Source organism: Plectropomus leopardus, chromosome 7, assembly GCF_026936395.1.
Source record: "Plectropomus leopardus strain MGB_pleo_1.0 chromosome 7, ASM2693639v1, whole genome shotgun sequence".
NCBI classification, from domain to species: Eukaryota; Metazoa; Chordata; class Actinopteri; order Perciformes; family Serranidae; genus Plectropomus; species Plectropomus leopardus.
The window spans coordinates 26,715,878-26,740,126 of record NC_142182.1 but is presented as its reverse complement, the minus strand read 5'-3'; the positions used below and the strand labels follow the sequence as shown (position 1 = coordinate 26,740,126).

The window sequence follows — 24,249 nt, the reverse complement described above, 5'->3', positions numbered from 1 at the left end:
TAATGCAATTTGACCCAGGTAAAGACTATTACTGTTGTTTTTGTAAAACCAGAGTGATTCATCAAAGTAAGCTTTAGAGTGTCCATGTCTTGTATTTTTCATGACAGATGCGTGTTAAATGAGGCCCTTCCTGTAGAGGGCAAGGCTTGATTACAGTCATACTATCTCCATGACTCATGTCACTTCTTCCACTGCAGGTATGGACACACATGCAGTGCAGCAGAGACAGCTCTTGTCTGCAGCCGGTAGCTAGCCATGCCTAGCTAGGTGCCGTATCCTGGTGGACTCTTCCCTTCTACCTGACTCGTGGTCACAACCTACAGGACTTTCCAGGACTTTCAAGTCCTCCCTCTTTGAACTGCACCATGGGGGAAAGACGTGCACACTCCTTTCACATGACGTGTCATGTGCAACGCGACTATGGTAGCAGGATGGGGAGCTCCTTCATAAGTTGCAGACCCAATGGATATGCCAGCACGAGCCTCAGCCTCAGCCTGGACCAGGAGATGGACGCAGCCTCCACCGGCACTACAACTACCAGCTCTGCCCTACGGGCTCCTGCTCCCGACAGAAGCCACTACTCTCCTGTTTCACTGGAACTGGACCCCACAGCGGTGAATAATGGATCAGGCATTCCCTGCTGTCCGCCAGCAGACACAATGAACCCAGCACGGCAGACCATACACAGCCAGCCCTCCATCACCTCCGTCCCTCCGCCTCTCCCTCGTTCGAGCTGGCTGCATCATCATCAAAAGGATTTCCAGAGCCCTTACATCAAGACTAGCATGCAGGGGGATGTTTACAACTTCCTAGAGAGACCTGCTGGATTGAAATGCTTCCTCTACCACTTCCTCGTGTGAGTACCTGTCCGGTTCTGTGTATGCTGATTACGGCACAGGCTGCAGGTCAGTTTGGCAGCGGTGCAGAATGAGCAGATCCAGATGACCGCCTAAAGTTTGACAACCATGTGTTAGGCTCAAAAGGTGGAATGATAGCAAATGAAAAATTATTAGGAGCGCTCACAGAAAACAATCTCCCAGAACACCATGCAATGGTGTCTTTAGTAATTAATTAAAAGAGAAACATAACACTTAATGTGATATATCTGGCAAACTTTAGGAACCTAAATAAACCCCAAATTCCTAAATCTTTATTACTCAACATTTGGAAATTTTGATATGAGTGCTTAAAGCTGTTAGAAATTCAGCTTAAAGTCTAGCTGAGCGTCTGACTTGAGGCCTCACAGGCCTGTGTGGTGGCTCTTGGGTTGCTCCAGCTCCTTTCTCGTTAATTACATCTAGTGCTGCTTCTCCCAGTATTAGGTTCTGGTTCCCAGTAACTAAAGAAGAGGTGTCTGTGGCCTGCTGGTTGTCTGCGGTTGTTCTAAGATAGCTCAACAGAAAGAGGTCACTGTGATCTGGCCAACCACACCTTTGGCACTGATGAGCTCGGTCTACTTTGCTCTTCCTTAAAGTCAACAAATCAGCAACATCATGCATGAAACATGGAGCGTCTTTCATGATGCTGCCAACACGACCTGCCAGGAGGATTCACTGACCCACAGTTAAAAACCCAGCCGCATAAATCAGTTTATTATAGCCACTTAGCAATGTTTTCCTCTCCTTTGTTGGTGCTGATATGCTTGGACTGTGATGAGGTTGAAAGTGTTTAAGCATGGTGTAATGACCATGCTGCAGAATTTGGATTGTGGAATAAGTTTTTATGTCCCACACTTAAAATTTAGTATGAACTGCATTTTATTGCAGGTAGTAAGTATCTTATTTTGTTTCTATGTTTCATTTTTCTCCATTTAAATATCCTGGAAAATAAATCCAAAATGTTGTCTGAATTAACAAAATAAAAAAAGCAATGTCAATAATACAAAAATACATGGCAAAAACATAGAAACTTTAAGTAAATTATGTCCCACACATGTGTTCATAAGAAGTGCTTAATATATAACTAATACAGTATCCTAAAAAGTAAGAGATTTTTTTTTCAAAATTTAGCTTGTGCTAGTTTAGACTTTTATTTAAACATGTTTAACAAATGATCAGATTAGTTTTTATCACAATACGTTTCCAAATTCAAACAATTATTTTCCATAAATAACACTTTAATGAATTGGGGAAATCGATTCTGTCGCGATAACGACACTGTAACCGTTTGCTTACCTTTTTGCATAACTGCAAGTAAAGCTCTGCCAGGACCAAGAATATCCTGCTAACATGCTGTGACTAAAGGCTCTTCTATGATCTCTAAAGTATCCCACAATTTAGCCCCAGACGTCATAGTAAGCCCTGAGCCCATGGATTTAGACCAGATTAGATGAAAATGTGAATGATAATAATAGAGGTTCAATGTAAAAACATCTACTAAACTCTTTTGCATTCAGCTGAACCAAACATTTATTCAAATAAACTTTTTTTTTCATAAAAAGCTAGCTTAATTTTGATTTCCTAATTGTGGGCAGTTATTCACTTTCCAAAGTTCTGTATTTCCAGGCATTATTTTTGTTGTACCATTTTTTCTATTTCATTTTCCTCATACAGTACAATTGTTATTCGTAGGTTGGGTACAGTAAAATCATGCTAGTACAGCTTTCCGATCTTTACCGGTGCACTGTGAAGGAGTATTAGGAGGATGAGTCTCTGCTGCTGCTATAGTTACACATACAATCTGAGCTGGGTCATTAATTGGCTGAAAGGCGTCTGCCAAATACTATGTTGTGTCTGAGTAGACCAGGTCCCAGGACAAGTAAAGCAGAGCACGGTGCAGTCAAAAAATTGTCACATGTGGTTTGGTCTTTAATTAAGGTTGCACTAGAATGCATTGTAGTAAAATGAATTCATGTACAAACTTATTAACAGTTTAACACCATAACACCATAATTTGACAACAGCAATGTCTAACTGACCCTGTTACATAGCGGCTGAACTTGTGATGGTAATGAGCCTCTGGACGTCATTGTTTTCCAAACTAATGGACATTTTTGGTTTCTGTTCTACTTCTTTGAGTTAGCTGCTATCAGCTGCTTTTTAATTCTCCTGGTGGTTGGTTGTACACATGTCATACCCGTGCTGTCAGTGGTCCGTTCTTGCTGTCTGTCCTTTTTAAGCTGCTGGCTCGAAGGGAAGACAGTTCTTTCCCCCCAATATTTCATAAAAAAACGTCAAGGCCCAATAACGACGCAATATTGCCACCTTGAACAGGCAGTGACGAACACAAAGACATCCTTTTCATATCAAAAACACATCCATTGTGGCCACATAAGTGTACAAATATATAAACTTAAAAAATGTATTGAAGGACGAACTTTGAACCTTCAAAGCGTCCCACTTTTGGGTCATGACTCAGCAGACAGCTCTGGCAAAGACCAACCAGGAGTGTTTGTCCTGCTCTGCAACTTTTGGCAACAGCCTTAGTATCTGACCCATCTGAAAGATCCCGTTCCTCCCAAATCATCCAAACACATTTATCCGCCTCTACAGTGCTTTACCTCAGCTGCCTTCAAATTACATAATCATTTAAACATACGTTTAATGTTTAGTCATTAAAAATGCCAAGTACACCTACCGCTTCTCAGCTCTGTCTGTGTGAAATTGTGCTTGAAGAGAGGTAGAGTTAGTCTGTCTCATTAAGATATTTCCTTTGTCAGTCACAGATGAATGGAAACGCTGCGGAGATTCCCCGTTGTCCTGTGTGTATGTGTTTTTTGGGCCCTGCACTGATGATAATTGGCTCCAGAAGTAATTGAGGCTCTAATGTTCTGCCCTCACAGAGGAGAGAGAACCCGAGCCTGTCCTTCATTTAATATTAAACCCTTCTGACTGATCCCCGCTGACACTCCTTTAAGTAACTCTTACTTGTCGATGGCTATCGCTGGTGGCCATCTATTCTCCGGGCCTCTTTAGAGATTGGCAGGGGAGAGGGGAGGCATAAAGGGCTGTATGGAGCTCTCATGACACTCCTAATAGGACTGCTCTAATAGGCCTGCTCTACATTAGGATGACACCAACGGGGACAAACAACACACACACACACACACACACACACACACACACGCACATGCACGCACGCACAGGTGGCTGCTCAATTCATCACTGCCTTTATCATGCTGAAGCCGGGATCAGCAACATTTCCACAACTGCCAGTAGTTCAGCAAACACGCATGTTTGCATGCAGACACAGACATGCATCTACCAAAACACACACAGATGTACACACGTGGCTGGATTGCACAATACAATGTAGGGAAACACACAGTCATATTGGCTCACATAGGCTGAAAATGCATCAATACTCCATCTGGCTGTTTCAGAACATCTGTCCAATCAACAGGTTGGGACAACACGCAGATCTGTGGGGAGACATTTCATTCAAATTAATGCTTGCACATTATACTCATGTGCATTGAATGTGTGTGTATTGATGTGCATTCATCCTTAGTCCTTTTCTGCAACAGTTGATGGATCTGACCGACCTGTTTTATTTCTGAAAGCTGGTATAAATCCCAATTATTTAATTAATCATAGACAGCAAAATGATGAAAATGCTGAACCCCCCCACCCCCCAACATATGCATTAAAAAATGTAGCCAACAGCCAACCAAACATCGTCATCCAACATATTTTTTTCTGCAAATGTAAGCTTAATAATAAACGAAAGAGCCTGGTCTCACGTTCAGCTCATCAGATACCAGCATTTGCAAAGTTTCCGTCAGCATCAGATACCGAGGGCACTGAGGCAGCTTTAGCTTTGGTTTGACATGCACTGGGTGGCGTTTTATTTTGACACTCTGAGCAACAGCTGTAGTATTCTCTCCACTCTCATACGCTAACTCCCTAAAATGGCGTTCGGTCATTAAAACTTAATTAAAACTCATTAAAACATTTTTTCCTTATTTTGTTAACTTTGTTTGCAGAAAAGTGGTTTCATATCATAAAAGTAATTAAAAAATAAATGATTCAATGAAGTTTGAGCAGTAACAGGCGCAGGCTTTATTTAGGGGTCGTCAGGAAGCATGCTCTTTCCTCTTGATGTTAGAAAACAATGAGTTATTTATATGAACACATTTGAACAAAGTCAATATGTTATGTATTAAATGTGATGTTTGTCTAACCCCAGACTGACAGAGACACACATACCACACTAATGATGACAGAGTTAGTCAGAATGCGTAGAAATCCCTTGGACTCAGGACAGCATATGAGAAGAGTGCCCGAAAAGAGTCTTATGCAATGGCATGCAGACTCACCAGCAGCACACAGACAACCTGGGGCAATGATCCCCTTCACGTTTGGGCCACTCCCTCTGAGTCTTTTACGTAACCAAAGGGAATGAACATGTATGTCCTCATGATTCCTAAATGCCCTTCTCACTCAGCAGATTACAAGCGTACATCTTGGTCCTCTTATCCACCAAATCTAACAGTTCAGTTTCTTCCAATGCGATGATGCGTTATTTCATTCGAGACAAATGAAACTGAGCTAAATTTTTTTTTAATGTTTAATATTTTCATTTGCAAGGGCTGTAATCATTATCTCATAAAGGTCACTTCTACTGTAACATCATTATACCACCAGTTTGCAGTGGAGGAAGAACTGCACCTGTTTATCCTCATGAAAAAGCATTTGGCCAGATGTTGTTTGGAATACTTGGTTCTGTTGTGTGTTTTTATATCTGGACAGATTATTGAAATGGTTATAGTGAATCCCCTCCATCTATGTGGAAAGGGCAGAAAGGAAACCTCTTGTTGGATATCTGCTTACAAGAGATTACTGAATGAATGAAGTGAACTATAGGGGTCTCGTCCATTTCTCAGTAGCAAGTTATGTCTCCTGGGAAATATTATGTAATGCTGTTTTCTTGGGGTGGGAATCACCAGAGGCCCCACGATACAATATTATAAAGACATGATCCTAAATTATTGCAATTTAAATGTTTTGTGATATGCTGAGTATTGCAAAAAACATATTTTGATGTATTGCAATTTATTACATTTTTTTCTGTAGCAAATTATGTCCCCAAAGGAAAACTTTGTCAGCATATGTTTTATCTTATAAGATTAGAAATCTTTCAGTCTGTTCATCCCTCTTCAGTGATTTTTACTGGACTAAAATGTATCCTTTGGACTGAACGAGCAATTGATTTTTATTATTCTTGTAGGCTACCAAAAGTTTAAAATGAATTTGCAATAATAATCATTTATATAATTAAAAAATATGTAAAAAGTCTGTATATCGATATAATATGGCCACACAAAATATTTTGATACTACGCTGAATCAATTGTTTTCCAATACTACTACTACTGCTACTACTATTACTATTTTCTTTGACTTCAAAATTTGTTTAACATGTTCAATGATTAAAAAATGATACCTAGAGAGATATTACAGTGGATACCCCTCCAATGTTTCCAAGTGGTGTTGTTGTTACCACCTTTTCTTTTGCTTGTTGGAGTTTCTCCATTTTTTTTTGGTTTGTTCCACTATCCATCATTTCTGCTCGTGGGGATTGTCGTTGCAAAATACTTATATACTCTTATGTAAGCTACCAGGCTTGCCACAGTATTCTGTATTGCAGTGTTTCGGCATGCACCAATTGCATCACTTGCCCATCTCTCCCCCACCATCTTTTGCTCTATTTTTCTCAATACTTAGTAGGACGTTGGACATTACAATTATGAACTTGAAATGTCTGCTCTGTACACCAGCAGCAGAAGAGTCCCAGCACAGTCTCAAGAGTCAGATTTCACTTATCATGAGATGAGAGTAAGGAGAGTTGACTGACAAGATTATAGTGGAGGATTTAATGTCAAGACGAAAAGCAAAAACACCTATGCAATAGTTCAAACAGCTGCTGCCGCTGTAAACAAACGCCAAAAAAATGACTGTTGCCTTGTTTTGTTGATATTCTTTCGAATAATGATAGCGGCAGTGCTGTTTTCACTTACAAATACATTGCATTTCCTGTGGTTAATTCATAGTAAAAGTCAACTCATGTTTCATTAGTTGAATGGTTTTAATATGCTGCAGCAGTCGAAAATGTTTGGTATTCATTAGCAGTAACTTAATAAAGCCCGCTACAGATATCGAGCGTCATCAACGAATATCTTTTCCTGTTTAATGTGTGGTGTAATCTGTAACACCAGTGTTATCATGAGTTTATGAACTGGTGTGGAAATTTCCTCATTGTGGCATACCTAATAGCTTAGGATAGCTACCTACTGGTTGATGCACTTCCTTTGTGCTGTAAATCAAGGCATCAGTTTACCAGGAGATCGTACCAGGTGGCAGTCAAAATTGCATGGTGAAAGTGATGGTTTTCAGTAACCAATCTAAGTGCCAAATGTAACTGTACACCTTAATTTAACCGAGAAGCTGAAGGTTTTAGCCTCTGGCTTTGTCGTTGCTGATGCTGAATCTGACATACAGCTGGAGAAGTTACTGGTTACGAATTTGATTTTGTGATAACTCCCTACTATGTTTCTTTTCTATTCATCTTATCCTCCAGCCAGTAAGTAGATTTACATCATTTTTTTCAAGTATTTGGTGGACAAGATGATGGCTAAGCCAGGGTGGAATATCCATGTTTGTGACTGGTGGCTGATGTGGTGTAATCCACCCTTAAGCTCTTCCATGGATGGGATGGGGAGGGGGGTCAGTAAAGAGGTTTGTGGAGAGCTGCTGTGTCTCTGACTGTGCTGGCTAGTGGTGATGGCCAGGGCAATTTGTCTGCTGTTTGCCTGAAAGTTTATGCTTTTTTAAGTCACAAGCTCTTTTTTCATGCCATGTGCAAGAAGCAGTCTGCAAATAGATGTTTAGCCTCTCAGCAAATATCTAAACATTATGGAAGTCAAGTCAGTCAACTCACATGGAACAGATTTATTATGGGAGCATTATTATGGGTACACAGTATGTACAATGTTTATACTTGGGTTTGACTCGGCACTTGGCATAAATAAAGTTGGGATTAAATGTTTTAGGTGCAGCAATAGCAGTGATGTCACCTGAGCAGTATTATAACAGCATAGACATAGCACTACAATCTTAAACTGACCACCCAATTATAAATCAACGACAGAATAGCTGATGTGGTTTATATAAGTGGCTGAGACTCATTACCTCTGGCAAGGAGGTTGTGTTTTTTTGGTTCATTTTTTAAATTGATTTGTTTGTCAGCATGATTATGGAAAAACTACTGGCCTGGTTTTCATAGAACTTTGTGATAGGGTGTAGCATGGACCAAGAAAAAACATTCAGATTTTGGAGTGGATCAGAATCACAGGATGAATACACAGAATTACTTTTAACAGGCCATGAACACCAAAGTTAGCTGTGGAGTTCCACAAGGCTCTGTGCTTGGACCAGTACTCTTCATCCTAAAATATGAATGCTTCTGTTTGGCAATATTATTCAGAAAGTCAATAAATGTTTATTGTTATCTTCAGGATATCCAATTACATTAATCAACGAAGCCAGATGAAACTAATCAGTTTACTACACTTTAAGCACGTCTTAGGGAGATAAAGACCTGGATGACCTGCAATAAATGTGATAAAAAAAAATTCATTAATGCCAAAGAAAAGGGGCTTACTGCGAAACTGGGTGGGGCCTTGGGTTTTTATTTTAAGGGGGAGATTTAGATGGGCTGTAAAGAAACATGGTAGTGCCAGTGAATGGTTGTGGCTGAAAAGGGAGTGAATGATTTTGGTAAAGGTGAGGAGATTTAAGAGTTGGGGTTAAAAATGACATAGATATGTTAGCGCTCTTGTTTCAGTGTGCAAGGGTAGAACCCTTGCACACTATACTCTAAACTAAAACTGGAGTGAGAAAGAAAGCTTAAGCTTAAAAATGTTGTATGTGAAAGGTGTAATGTTTATGTTTAGTTTTGTGTTAATATTGTTTTTGGAGATTTTAAAACTGCTCTGTGTAAGTAGCACAGTTTTCTGAGTTGTGCTACTTAAGATGTCATGGCCCTGTGAGGCCTGGCTGTTTTGAACATGTGCGTGGTGATGAGTTGGATATGTCTCCATTGTTTGACGGTGGAGGTAGTTTGCTTTAATGAGTAAAGAGAGGCCTTTCAGGTTTCAGAGAGTTGTGTGCTTCACAGTTCTACTGTTTTTTTTTCCTGTGGATGGCCGTATTGATGGTGGGTACAGGTAAAGAAGGTTGGGATGAAGTTATTGAAAAGGTCTTTTTGACAGTCCCTTCTTTTGCTGTCATTCATACACTCTATGAGATGAATTCATAAGGCAAACATAGGAATATGACATTATTGTATTCACTACAGCCTAGAAGGCTTTTGATATTGGCCGTTTTGGTTTTTGGCTCTCAGTTGCCGTTTGTAGTGGATCTAGACAAACTGTTATGGCTTGATATCCCGGCTGACCATGGCTCTCCTCTCAAAATGTGGCACAAGCCAAATGTATGGTAGTCTAGCTTAAGCAGATACCATGTGTATATGTGGCTTCTCTGAGGTGGCTATCCACTCTCTGTGTGGATAAAAGTGTCAAAAAGGGGTTAAAGGAAACCTATTATGCTCATTTTCAGTTCATACTTGTATTTTAGGTTTCTACTAGAAGGTGTTTACATACTATAATGATAAAAAACACGTTAAAACATGATAAAACACTATTTGTTTAATAATGCCTGTAAGTGTTAGTGCCTGTCTTTTTTAAGCACCTTTGGAAAAAGCCCAGTCTGCTCTGATTACTGAGCGTTTCTGGGTCGTCCCTATTTCTCTTGGTGTCTCTGCAACGGTCATTGCAAACTGGGTAATGACTGTTAAGGAGTTTAATGAAGATAACAAATAAAAGCTTCTAAACCAAAATATTCTGCGCAACTGCGCATGTTCCAGCAGTAATACAATCCGAAATCAGGGAGAAATTAACAACATCTACAATCAAGATTACATGTTTCCGTGATGTTAGCATGTAACTCCATGTAACAGTGTAGTGTACATAATGTAAACATTTGCAGTAGCGTGCCTGGAGCAGATTACCATATAAAGAAATCTGTCACAAGCTGACGTCAGCCTGTCTCCAAAATAGAGAAAAATGTTGGAAAGAGTATTTAGAACAGTCTGAAGCACAAGGTAACAGCTCACAGAGATTACTTACGTGTTTACCTCATTTTCTGAAACTCGTCAGTGAATTATAGGGACATCAGACATTGTAAAACTATGACAGAAAATAAGGAAAAGCATAATAGCTCCCCTTTAAAGTATAGATAGAGCATGGTGACTTGTCTGACAGCTGTAAATATATAATGCAACAACCTCAAATCTGAGGTGCTGAAATCCCACTGCTGAGGTGAATGAGATTAAGTTTATAACTTTTAAATTGACATTTTATAACTTTTAATTAGACACAACCAGCCAATGTTGGTCCAAAGGCTAAATGTGTAGAATTAGCACAGCAGTCCTGGCTGGCTCACTCTTTCATCCTTGTCAGCCAGACTTCTGAGATCACATTGCCCCGTCTGTCTGTATCCAGTAGATGTTTCCTAAGCTTATATTGCCTCAGTTTCTCAGTTGATTGACTGGAGAGTTTGGTGTGGCTCTACGCTGTACTTGTTTTAGTAAAGCAGGACAGATCTGCAGTCGGTAATACTCGCTAAAGCCCCAGCTGTTTTGTTTTAATCAGATCCCAGGGGTTTTGGCCTGGCTAAATAAGGTTGCCTAATGGTTGTGAGTGACCCATTCCTGTCCACAGCAAACACCTCCCCACGGTGTCAGTGCAGGAAGCTCTGTTATCTGTACACACCCTGACTAAATGTGCAACCTTAGAACATTGCAGTCATGGCTTTGGGTGTCTTATGTATTGTTTTGTTTAATCTTTGGAACTTTTAATTATTCAAGAGAATTTGGTGGCAAACTTGAAGCCATGACAACTTCAAGTATGAGAGGCTTTGTCTGCCTGTGTATGCTCCAACATCCTGACTTTGTTAGAACAGCACATAATGTTGCAGACTGGTCTGTTATATGGTAACAGTAAAACTAAACTACAAATCATTATGCCTAAAGAAATATGGTATTAATGTATAATTTGCAATCACGGCACAACAGTCTACAGGCTAACTGGCATTACACTTTCCTTTCATGTTTTCCTAATATACATTTGATTGATATCATATCCAGTAGTGTTTTGTTTAATATTCATTGGGAGAGGAGTGTAAGTGTGGATTTTTTTTTGTGTTTTGCACATGTTTTTAATAGCTTGTTTTAATGTTCAGCATGAACAAATAGCAGTTTTCAACCAACCGCACCATTGTGTAACAGAGGTGCTGCTCACCTGAGAAATGTGACTGAATTTGAATCAAAGCAACGCTGTTTCTTTAAAACCCAGAGAAGCTCAAAGATTGTGACATTTATCTCACTGCTGGTTCAGTAAGTGGAATCCCATGGATATTGCATTGCACTGTCATCCTTCCAAAACAGCACAAATGCCATCATCCCATGTGCTGAAGGAAAACACACAGATTACATGACCTTGTCGACGGCCTACATGGATATGACATCGTTTTTATGCTTATCCTAAAAGATGATCTCATTTCTCAAAAAGGAAAATGGGTTTTTGTTGACTTTACCTGGCCTTATCTTAACCTGCCCTGTCTGGTTTAGTAATGCCACCGCCTGGCAACAATTTGTAACACAAACTAATATTCCTATCAGCCAATCGCTGCACACATCAGATCAATAAGCGTGCATTGGTCAATATTATATGACAGTGGTAAAGGTTTTAAAATGAGATTCTCATTTTGTGAAATTACTTATATGATTGGTCTACAAACATTGTCTACATCGTCATGTTGAAATGGGCTTTAAATGTATTAATATTGACTTTGCTGCATTGAGACAATCTTTTAAGAAAGAAAAGTGAATCTATTGTTTCCCACACACCTCTGTAAGCAGCATTATGTTAAGTCTCTGTCATTAACAATTCCAAAAAAATTCCAGCAAATAAGAAAGAGTAGTTTAGGTTGGTGAAGCCATTGCAGCACCAACTCAGGGATCAGACTGGACCTCACAAAAGCCACCGACTTATAATACTCCTGAATGAAGCATTATCTTTACTTGAAATTTAAACTTTAAATTGAGCACTAAGACTGCTTACAGCTTTCGCTTTTATGACCGCTTTAATAGAACTGACTCATTCTTCAGTTGCGTGACCATACCATTCCTATTTGACTTTACAAAGTGTCCTGCGTGCTGAATCATTTGCTTTTAGTGGAAATGTACACCCTATGGAGGGATGGATTACTTTTTAGTTGTCATGCGTACCTCAAATCTTTCAGTCCCATATGTCGAGGACTACACTAAAAACATGTCCAGCCTACAAATCTCACTGGCCACCCCAGGTGCCACTCCAGTATCCTGAGATGTGACTGGCTTATTTCAGAGTTGGAGGTTGCTGGACAAACACACCAACTGTCTGCCCAGTGATATGTCGTGAAAAGAAAACCAAACCAAAAAAGTCTCCTCAGTGCCACCCTTGATTGAGTCTCTTTGTCCCACCTTGGCCATCTCAGTAAAAAAAAAAGACAAAATTAGGGGGTGAGATGTCACATCAGCTCACCCTCTCGCTCCTCTATAGGTCCAGGGATACTCTCAGGACATTATGCTCCAGTGTGTTTGGATTTTGTGTGTGTGTGTGTGTGTGTGTGTGTGGTAAGCAGTAATCCTCAGTGTCCCATCTGGCCAGTGTGTCATAGTCTGTGTGGGTAGGGGAATCCTCCTTCAGGAGTCTTACCCTCCATCAATGCATTGTCTTACACTCATTCTGCCATCTGAGAGACCAAAAATGAGCAGGATCTTTAAAACACATCTATTATCTTGTACTGGGTCACCTAAGTGTCCAGTACACAGGTGTGACTCCCATGAATGGTCATGTATAGGAATTACGCTTCTCTTTTGGGCATACTCAACTCAAAAAAGAAAAGAGAAAATCCTGTCTACTGAATGGCGTCCTCAGGAAATGCAACACCTGCAAGTCTTTCTTTTGCGTGGGATTATATACGTTTCTGCGTTATTTCCTGTGTTACATGAATAATGATAAACAACAGACACTTACATAACCCTTCCAGCATATGGCATGTAATCCAGCTCGTAGCACATAGCATCATAATGCACCCGCCGCTGTTTGTTTTTAAAGTGAGTGAGATCATGATGATGATGGTGCATGACAACACTCACACAGTATGACATGTAAAAGCACTTAAAAGATGTGTTCTAAGGATTATTAATGGGATGGCGAAAATGCACACAACTGACTCAGCTGTTAATCCTGTAGGGTCAGGAGAGACCAAGCCTCTCATGAGCCTCTTTAAAAACTTAGAATGAATAAATGAACACTTTAGAAGAAAATACTCTTTACTGAAAATTTCTCAAGTGAGGGTTAATGTTACTTGTTAAAAGACTTGACTTAATTAAAAGTGTCTTGAATGAACGGTACAGAACTTTAAGAAGGAAATGCAATTAATGCTTGTTTTTTATTTTTTATTTTTTTAAAAGAAAAACTAAAAGTTTTTTTTTTCCAGAACTTAGTCTTAAGGAATCAAATGATCAATTAAACTGAATGAATAAATAAATGAATAAAAGACATGACATTATAATAATCTCCACTGATAAAATGCTGTTTAATTCTGGTGTATTTAGGGACTAATAATCATTCTGAATTTAATTTATTCAGTTTATTGAAACAGGACAGTGCACATTATTATTGCTAAATTTCATTCGTAGTCCTAAAGCAGGCACCATGAAAAAAAACAGCTACACGGACAGCTCATAGAACAGTCCACGGGACAACACATCACAAATGAACACATTGCTTTAAAAGAAGAAGAAGATCTACAATAAGCAGTAAAAAATGTATGATAAGCCCAAAAAAAGCCCCCGGAAACGGGCATCAGAGGAGAAAGTGGTTTATGTGTGCATACATGACTTATGTTGTATTTTCAAAAAACAAATCCAGTAGTATTTTATTGAGAATGATCTGGCTCATAATTAAATAGATATTTGCGTTTGATTTGATTTCAATTTATTTCCTCTCCCGCTCCTTTTCTTGTGCTAAATTCTTTATTATCTTTATATCATTTATTATTAGTAGTTGATTATACATTTGGTAGATCATTAATCTGTTACTGTTTAATCAGTGATTAACCGATCAATTAAAAATCACACTCTCTGTTTTTGGCTGCTCTTGTGTAGTTTCTATATGTTTCTTGTCTTGTCTATCTTGTCTATGTCTATGTCTATGAAAATAAAGTGAAGATCTTAAGACTAAAAAAAAGCCAATTTAAAAATGTCATTTTGGACTCGGGGAAAGATGTAAATGAAAATTTATATGAAGAGAAAACAATCATTTAATAGAGAGATAATCGGCAGATGAACTGATTTTGACTTGAATAGACTTCACATCTCTGCCTTCACTTTATTCTCGTACTTTCCTCTATTCACTTCTTCTTCCTCTACCTTCATTTAGGTGTGCTGGTAGTGCATGTTAAACTCACAGGCTATTTGTAGACTATGTATATACACTGACAGATGGACAGGCTCGTCGGAATATTTCACTGTTGCTAGGAGACACGGAAACATCCTGTCAGCTGTTAATACCAGCAGATTGATGACAAGAGGAACGTACATTGAAAACTGGCGAGGAAACAGCTTGTTTCTTTTGTTTCGCTGCAGATATTGTAGATACATGTTAGTATGCATTTCCTAGTGTCAAACAAAAAATGTACTCTATAAGGTGGTTTATGTCTGCAACAGATCAGTGGCAATTAACAGGAAAGTTTGTTCAATGTAACAAACAGCAGAAACAAGCTCTGTCCATCAGCCAAAACCCACAAAACATTATGAATATGAACACATTAATACTCCTTGATGCCCTCTTCCATCCCTCAGCTAAATTCTAGGGAAAAAGATGCTTTAAGCTCCTATACCCAATCAGATTCTAAATATTTTAGAGTATTCATTTGTGTATCTTTCTTTTTTCCTGGTCTGCTGTGCAACCAGTTGCTGTTTGTGGAAAAATAATCTAATTTATTGAAGGTAATTGAAGGGAGGCAAAAAATACACACAGTAGCACGTTATAATATGATACAAAGAAGAGGACAAGACAGACAGTACAACATAAAACTACACAAAAAAGCACATCACTTACAAAACACAGAATAAAAAGCTAAACACAATAACGCATCATAAGTGAATGCTTGACAAATTAATAACACGTTATAAAGTCCAGAGTTCAAGGTCAGTGAGTGCAGAGCTGAGCAGCTTTTAACCGTCTTTTCAGTGTGGTTTTAAAAGTCCTGATAGAGCTGCAGCTCCTCGCATTGTCAGCAAAGCGTTCCACTGATTTGTAGCTTTTACAGAAAAAGCTGATTGCCCAAATGCAGTGCGACAAAATGGTATGTTACAGTCTGGCACAGAGGGTAATCTAGAGGATCTAATGGGACTTATTGAGCTAGTATACACAAAGTCACAACATATATAGTGATATGTTTTATTTTTACTTTTTTTGTTACTAGAACAGTGAGTGATATTTGGTGACAACTTGCTCTCTCCCTACAGCTTCCTCATGGTCCTGGTGTGTCTAATCTTCAGTGTCCTGTCCACGATAGAGCAATATGCGGAGTTTGCCACCGGTACCCTCTTCTGGATGGTGAGTACTGTCATTGCGCTGATAAAGTGTCAAACTAACTTTCGAAACTTCCATACGACTCCACAAATAGGCTAAAACATTAAAAATCTTCATCATTCTTTCATGTGGATGGGAAATTTAAGGTGTCTGTTATGAATGGCTTCTTATACAGAAATAATGTAACAAATTCATCAGTTTTGGTCTTAAAGGCCCTGCACACCCATGCAGGTGTACTTTAACAGGTGAAACTAAAATAATAATAAGTTTAGAGTCAGACTGATGAACAGGAATCACTCACAAATGACCATTTGTATATCAAATACTCACTCAGTGTTACCTTGAATTAATAAAAACCTTTGTTTTCTCGCATGCCCCCGCAGTAAACAGAGAATCCAAAATGAATTTAGGTAATCAACAGCCAAAAATGTATTAAAAATATCTGTTTACAAACTCTTACACAGCTCATGCAGTGTAAGTCAAGTCTCATTTATTCAGTCGTATGCTCCTTGCTTCCCAAACACATGCATTGTTGCTGAAAAGTTATTTAAAACTTTGCTTAAGTGGAGCTACAGTTATAGCAGAGATATAATCTTGCTGTTGGTAAAGTTGAACTGTTATTACTTAAATTCACAAAAAAAGTTTTGCATTCTTCATAGAGGTAAGGTAACGTGGTGAGAAATGAATAATCGATTTAACTGGTTTGTGGGTGAAGTCTTTCATTCAGTGCAGTTTGTAGACACCCACAGTTCTAACATGAGGACTAATCAGGCAGATGAACTGAAAACAACTGTGTGATTGGACTATGAGTGTGTATGGCCTTTTAAAACACACACAATGGCAATCATGACACAGTGAATCAATCAGCAGATCAGTTGATCTGCAGAAAATGTAAAATTTTAATAATTGAGGATTATCTTAGATGGAGCCAAACATTCACTGGTTTCAGCTTCTCGTATTTGCTGCCTTTTTTTCTATTTTTTTCCCCTGTCAATTGTTTTATTTCGTTGGGTTTTAGACTGTTTTTTTGGACAAAACAGGTATTATTTAATATGTAACATCTGGATCTTGGAACCTCTCACTTATCCCATATCCCTAAAGTAAACCATTATTAAATAGATTTAATGAAAAATGAAAACAATCATTGCATCGCATATAATGGCATATATACAGTGTATATATATCTGTTCATGAAGGTGCTATCACCACTCTAGTGACAGTAGGGGTTTAGTAATGCTTCCATGACAGTTAAGACTTACATTTTCTCATGTAACAAAGCTTATAACAAAGCTTGTAACAAATATATATATTTTTTATAGAGACTGAACTGAAGAGTGACAGATGGCTAGTCTAAAGCTGTTATAGCTCCACTGCAGTACTCTTCTTTATCCACATGATGGAGACAGAAGATCTTAGCTGGGAAGGATTCTACCCGCCATCTTACACCTCGACCCAAAGATATTACAAAGCTCAAAAAGAATAATCTCTTTCAGTTATTGGAAATACCACCACACAGCACCTGCCAGGGTATATTGCATTCATCTAAAAGCCTTTTACAGTAAGTAACATGTACATAGTGTACATTATTAGCATGGGAATGGGCAGCCACTGTTTTTAACCTATTGTGATGACCCTAATTATGCCGAATCATTTGGCTCCACACAGACTGTACTCGCTGATACGTGCTGGTAAATTGACTTTTTTGTTGCTTATTAGGCTATTAAGGCTGCTAAGTGATGCAATAAATCCAGGGCTTACAACAGGTTCGAGAAAATTATGGCTGCTGTTTGGAAACTCTACAAAGAGCTCGCATCATCTGTCTCCTGCCAGCACACCGTGAATATAAATACACACGTAGCTCCTGCGTACTCACGCACAGTTTACACAAAGGCTGCACATACACGACACAGATACACACACTCACAAAAACACACATGTACCACCTCCTGAGTCCCGGGGGCAAACAGAGGACAGAGTGGACACTGTGTTCTGTAAACTTTTGGCCAGTATCCTTTGAAGACCTACTATCACGGTTATTCATTTATTTTTACCCAAGAAGAGCCAAACACTCTATCATTATCTCGTACTCGCTTTCTGTCTCTTCCCTCCACCCACGTTCTACCTTTTTTTTCTGTTTTCATTTCTCAGGAAACCCGCAGTAATCAGCCCCACAAAGACTTAGATCGAAATTAATTCCTGCACACAAAATTACTCCTTGTCTTTTCTCTTGAATTGTTTTATTTGCACACTTGGCCGTGTGTGCGTGTATTCATGTGTATTTGTAATGCATGGTTTTTGGTTCAATATTAATTATTTTAATTAATTATTAATTCAATATTAATTGTGAGATAAGATAATACCTTAACTTCTGTGCGTGTGTTTGAAGGGGGCGGAGCCCTGTAAATGGTGTCATGGTGGCGTATAGTGATGTTAGTAGCTATACTTAGAAAGTTCAGGGTGAGCTGACATCAGTGAATCACAGGCTGCTTGTTTTGGATGGCAGAGGGGACATTAGTCCTTGAGGATATTTGGCCTTCAGGGCAGCTGCCAAAGTAAAGCTGGCCAGGCTGGGCAGGAGGCACAGAGGCATTCACACAGTACACACACGCATGTCACATTGATCTTTCCTTTGTCCACTCTTCTGCCCAAGTCTTTTTCTTTGTTTTTTTTTTTTTTTTTTTTTTTTACATTTTCATTATATATTGAACAACTATTCATATGCCCTCATTATACATGTAGAGCTATGCACAGCTATGCAGCTACACTCCTAATAAAGGTTAAAGGCAGCGTGTTGCATTTAAGGAAGTAAATGGAGACTGTGAAAACACCATAGGACAACAAATTAATAATAGTAATTACAAAATCAAGACCAAAGGTTTTGTAAAAACATGATATGGTACAGTTACAAAGGAGCTAGATTCACACAAACATAGACTAGGTGTCAGATGTGTTTAAGTTCAGGCTGAATGAGTTCATCTGTCACTAGCAAAAATTCAACATTAAGTCCCCATAGAATGTAGAGGTTAGTGTCAGTAAGTACAGTTTTTCATGTAGACACGTAAGGTTCATAAAAGTAAAATACACAACAGTTATTCCAACAGTAATTCAACACTTACACAGATACAACAGCCACAACTGTCTGCAAACTGGAGTGAATTAAAGGGGTTGGTGAGTGTAGAATTGTGTGATGTGATTAGTCATGACTGCTGGTGTCATGATTCTCCAAATCATCTCTGCGTTTAGACTTTCGATTTTAAAGAGTTATTTCACTGATATAAAAGAGGCCTTCTCATAAAACTAGGTCATCTATGCAGGAGAAAGACGCAAATACTTTTAAAATTGGTGCTTCATGACCAGAGAAAACGGTGAAAAAGGACACTTTTGCCCAAGAGATAGAAAACCTACAACTACCAGAATGTTTCACGCCTGATCAGACCAATAATTTCTCCCGCCAGTGGATGATGTAATGTGGACTGGTCCGTGTGAAACAATGAGGGCCTGCCAGATCTCACATTACAGTTAAACAGTAAGCTAAAACATGTTTCTGAAACATCTGAGGTGAGAAATATGCAACTCAGAAACAGAATCTTGGTTTGTATTTGACCAGGGCTGCTTAGTTTTATGTTTTTTGTTTTGGCCTCAGTTTTCACTGTGCAGGAAGTAGTATGGTGCCCACTTCCTGTTTACAAACTTAACTCAACTTAACTCTAGCAACTAAACTTAACTCACTATTACAGTTGAACAGGGCCTTAAAAAATGTTTGTGAAAACATATTAGAAGAGAAACAGGCAGTGCAGTAACGTGATGTTGATTCATATTTGATCAGCACTGCCTAGGTTTACTGTATGGTTGGATTTTGGTCCAAGTTTGAGAGAGAGAGAGAGAGAGAGAGACAGAGAGAAAGAGAGAGGTGCGGTTGTGTCTCGTAAGCCAGCTCCTTACTCTTTGTGTCTGCGGTAGAGGGCAATACCAAAATGCGGAAGTACAGCCTGTAGTTTGAACAACAGCCTAAGAGCCAGTGGAGGTCCTTTTGGTGGTGTTTTACTGGGGGAAAGGGGGAATATCTAGGCAATGGGTAGCTGGAGGGAAGTTTACCACAGTTCATCTACACATACTATCCACATTGTTTTAATACATAAACTGGTTAAAAATTGTATGCTTTCAGGGTCACGATTTAGTTACATTTTGATGTATATATATATATGTATATATATATATATATATATATATATATATATATATATATATATATATATATGTATATTTGTATGTGTATATATGTGTATGTATGTATGTATGTATGTATGTACATATATATATATATATATATATATATATATATTTTTTTTTTTAAATATACCACACTGAGTCCATATGGTCAAAAAAGAGAATTGTGGTTCCAGCATTTGATTTCTATCACAAAACTGTTCTTTAACATTTTGATATTTTTTTCTTTTTAGAATTGAAACTGTGATACTCATGATCTGATATTAAGAACCAGATTTTAAAAAAGAAATAAACAAAAAGGATAACCAATGTCTATAAATCTGACATTGAATAAGTCGCCTGTGAGAAAGCATGTGCAATTGACATGGGCTTGATATGATTTTCTGAAATCCAACATTAATAAAGAGGATATTAGTTTGTTTTATTTTCCATCCATAAGTTGCACAAGCTCTGTAAAGCCCAGGTGAGTCTCCATGTAATGGAGTGACTTTCTGTGCGTATGTGCACCTCTCTTGTAGAGGTACACACGGCTGAAGCAATCTAATCACATTTTTATCTGATACCGTAATTCCCAAGCAGCTCTGTGAATGAGCTTCATCCTCGTCTGGCTTGACGAGATTAGCGCTGCGCGAACAGGCGGCTGTTTTCAGTAAACACGTAGTTGCCAGTTTCTGATACACACACAAAAAACTCCCCAACATCTGGGTGACCCATTTTATAGAGTTATGATGACTAATCCTTTCAAATTTCCCAAAATCATTTGTTCCTTTGACTTTGAAATGTTACCCAGATGTCATAATTACTAAACTGGATGAATTGGGATTCTGTGACCATTTTGTGTTGCGGCTGAAGTTTTGGTTTGAGTGTGTGGCAGTTTTAGTCAGTGTTTATTCATTTGTTTTATTTTCTAGAAAACATATCCAAAATCATATGAACATCCAAGTTGTAAGCCAACACCAGAGGTTTTTTTATAAAGGATGGGATAGAATTTCAGTCATTAGATCAGCCTTCTCCTGAATGCAAAGAACTATGAAAACATTTGGGCACATAACCTCATCTTTTAGCACAATTATCATCTTTTAATGAGACTGTCCACAGACTATACAGTGTTATATAGACACAGCATCAGGGACTGGAAATGTATGTTACTTTCCTCCACAAACAACAAGGCTATGGCTGGCTGGCCAAGTTCAACTGAAATGGATGTTATCTGTATCTGGGTTCCAGACCTCTGAATGCCTGCCTCAAATCTGACTGAATAATGTGAACCTAAATGGTAATTCAGTCTGATTATCAGGCTATGTTATAAAGATTCACTGAACCATCTCTGCCTGTCTCTGTCTTCGATTCTGCCTCTTTATCTTCCTCTCTCTTTGTCTTTAACTCAGTGACAGAAAATGAGCAATTCATGGGGATGAATAACGGGCATACGAATCGCAGGCCAGACGACTCAAGCGAGAAGCTGTAAACATGATTAATTAATGAAAATGGGCATGCAAAAAATTTAGAAAGCAGCAAAAAAAGGATCTGTCCCTCTGCCTGCCCCTCACTATCATAACCGTGATGAAGGCCTTAGGTAGGTGTTTAAAAAATATTCTGTTCCAAAGTACTTTTGCAAAGGTATCCCTATATGTATACATCAGTGCATTCTGTCTTTGTGCTTACACTTTTGCCAGCCAAAACAGTGCCTGGTTTGATTGACGGGTCATTGTTTTGGGGCTCTGTAGTGCTCTGTTATTGCAGCAGGGCTCATGCTATTAAGTTTCATACAAGGGGTGGTCAGGGAGCAGCCAGTTCAAGCAATCAGTCAGATGACCACCCACATGGCCTTAGGTCTTTACAGACAGTATGGTGGCTAAATATTATGCATACACGGTGGCCAGGAAATCGATCTCCGTCACAAGGGCTTAATTAATTCACAGGGGCACACAGGTATGCACACAATAGAAAAACAAACTCACAATGGCACATATTGGAACACATCTAAAGGGACAGTTCACCTTCATCAATACTTATTTTTCTCCGACCTGTAGTGCTTTTTATCAGATTGTTTTGGTGTGAGTGGCGAGTGTTGGAGATATCAGCTGTAGAGATGTCTACCCACTCAATTTTTGGTGCTCAAAGCCTCAAATAAATACATTTGAAAAGCGGTGTCCTTCCAGAAGTCATGACCTGATTACTCAAGATAATCCACAGACCTTGGGTGTTTTCAGACCAAACAGTTGTAGGGACTCCTTAATAGGAAAAGAGCTCCCCTAAGAACTAGAAACGGGGGTGGGGGGACTACCTGAACTGTATCACTGTGCAGAAGGACGTGTGCATTTACTGCTAGCTCATGTAGCACCACTGAGCCAGCAAAAGTTAAAGCTTAGCCGAGGAGGAAGCCGTTAAAGTTTACATCTCGTCCATGAGTAGATGCACGCTTCTTTCTGCGTGGTAATACAGTTTGCAGATGTAGCTGGTAGAAAGAAAATAGTTCCTACAGAAGACTGCTCACAATAAGGTCTGTGGATTGTCTTGAGTAACCAGGTCATAAAGGCATATGGGTAAAGGCACCAACCTTAACTGATATGCATGTGATTATAACTCAAAACCAAGCCCACATTCATAATTCTTCTTCATAAAGATAGTGAACTGTCCTCTTCCACTGCTGCAGAAAGGTTTGCAATTCTAACAAAATCTCAACACCCACGCTGATTATTTAACATTTCTATTTTTTAGGCAGCGGTGTGATAACATTTCATCCTGTGCCTTCAATCACTTGGCCATTGACCCTGTCTCAATATGAGCTGTCATCACCCACGCTATCAACCTCCATCTTTCCTGCTCGGTGGCTGGGTGGTCTAAGTGCTTCGAGACCACCTCAGTGTCTTTCTCTCTCTCGCACACCTGTCATTACCCACTCATATCATATCGTAAACCCTGGTGATTGATTATAATGGCTTGATTAATGCTTTTAGATTAGTCTTAATGCATGCCGCGGTGTTATCAGTGCTTTCAGAAATGGTACTTTATCTACTTCCACATCCACTCATCCTGTATGTGCTGCACAACCATTGTACCGATGGATTAATGTAACCCTTGTTCTGTGTTTGCATTGTGCTCCACAGGAGATTGTGCTGGTGCTGTTCTTTGGCACAGAGTATGTGGTCCGGCTGTGGTCGGCAGGCTGTCGCAGCAAATATGCAGGCATCAAAGGACGCCTCCGCTTTATCAGGAAGCCCATATCAATCATAGGTGCACCTGGCATTTTCCTTTGCTCCCTTTTAATACAACGGATGTCATGTATTGTTCTTGTAGATCAACTTAGATTATTCAAACCATGCAAGGCTTTACTTAAGTACAATGTTTCCTTAAAACTGAAGTGATTGCAACCCTAATTATCTTTCTTGTATTTTTTTGACTGTCTGTCTTCTCACAGATTTGATAGTGGTCATTGCCTCAATTATTGTGCTCGGTGTAGGTTCCAATGGCCAAGTGTTTGCCACGTCTGCCATCAGGTAGTGACTATTTTGTTTTGCATTTTTTTAATATATTCATTCATGTAGATGGAGAGGGATCAGAGGATAATGAGGTGTTTTTGTGTGTTGCAGGGGCATCCGTTTCCTCCAAATTCTGCGCATGCTCCATGTGGATAGACAGGGAGGGACGTGGAGACTCCTGGGATCTGTGGTCTTTATTCACCGACAGGTAGGTTGAAAGTGTTCAAGTTGATGCTGAAACTACTGGCTTATTTTTAGCATTTTTTAATCATGTCAGACAGATAAGTGGAACATAAAAAGCCATTACTCCTGTTGCATCATTTGTGCCCCCCATACACTAGAAGACTTTGAAAATACTTTTAAAAGAAAAAAGTCTGAAACCCTGTCACTTCTAAAGATAATAATGTGAGGTCTTGGTCACACAGTATGAGGTTTTGTAAAGACTGGAGATCTTGCAGGATCATTATTTGCAAGACCACAACTAGATTCATTTTGAAGAGATTATTTCATCCTGCTCATGGTAGAAAATATTACTCCATACTCCCTCTAAGAAATATGCCATATTAACAATTCCTTTACGTGTCAAAAACACATAAATTTAGAAACACAAAAAAAGGCCATCATATGCCAATGGAAGATAATATTTATTTGTGTACAAACTTTACATTTTGAATTTTGTCCCTCTACTTGCTACCATTCTTCATGGGTTAGCTAAAGCTATTTGGTAGGAGACCTTGGGAATGAGAGGCAAAATATTTTAAAAATGAAGATATCTCAGTTTTGTTTGGTGATAATGTTCCTGTCATTGAACTTCACTATTTGCATGAGCCAAGACAAAATACTCAGGATAATATTGAGCATGTATGATTTTGCTGGAATGTCACGACTTGAAAAA

General features: G+C 38.9%; 1 protein-coding gene across 3 annotated transcripts in view; it reads left to right on the top strand.

Annotated features, from left to right (window-relative positions):
* kcnq1.2 (potassium voltage-gated channel, KQT-like subfamily, member 1.2) overlaps positions 1 to 24,249 on the top strand; it is a 222,249-nt gene that overhangs the window by 22,061 nt on the left and 175,939 nt on the right. For all 3 annotated transcript variants that reach the window (XM_088080342.1, XM_088080343.1, XM_088080341.1), the window contains 5 exons: positions 198 to 856; positions 15,579 to 15,669; positions 22,983 to 23,109; positions 23,294 to 23,372; positions 23,466 to 23,562. In XM_088080342.1, coding sequence (XP_087936468.1) covers positions 366 to 856; positions 15,579 to 15,669; positions 22,983 to 23,109; positions 23,294 to 23,372; positions 23,466 to 23,562 — 885 coding nt within the window. In that variant the 5' untranslated portion in view covers positions 198 to 365. The remainder of the gene's footprint in view (positions 1 to 197; positions 857 to 15,578; positions 15,670 to 22,982; positions 23,110 to 23,293; positions 23,373 to 23,465; positions 23,563 to 24,249) is intronic.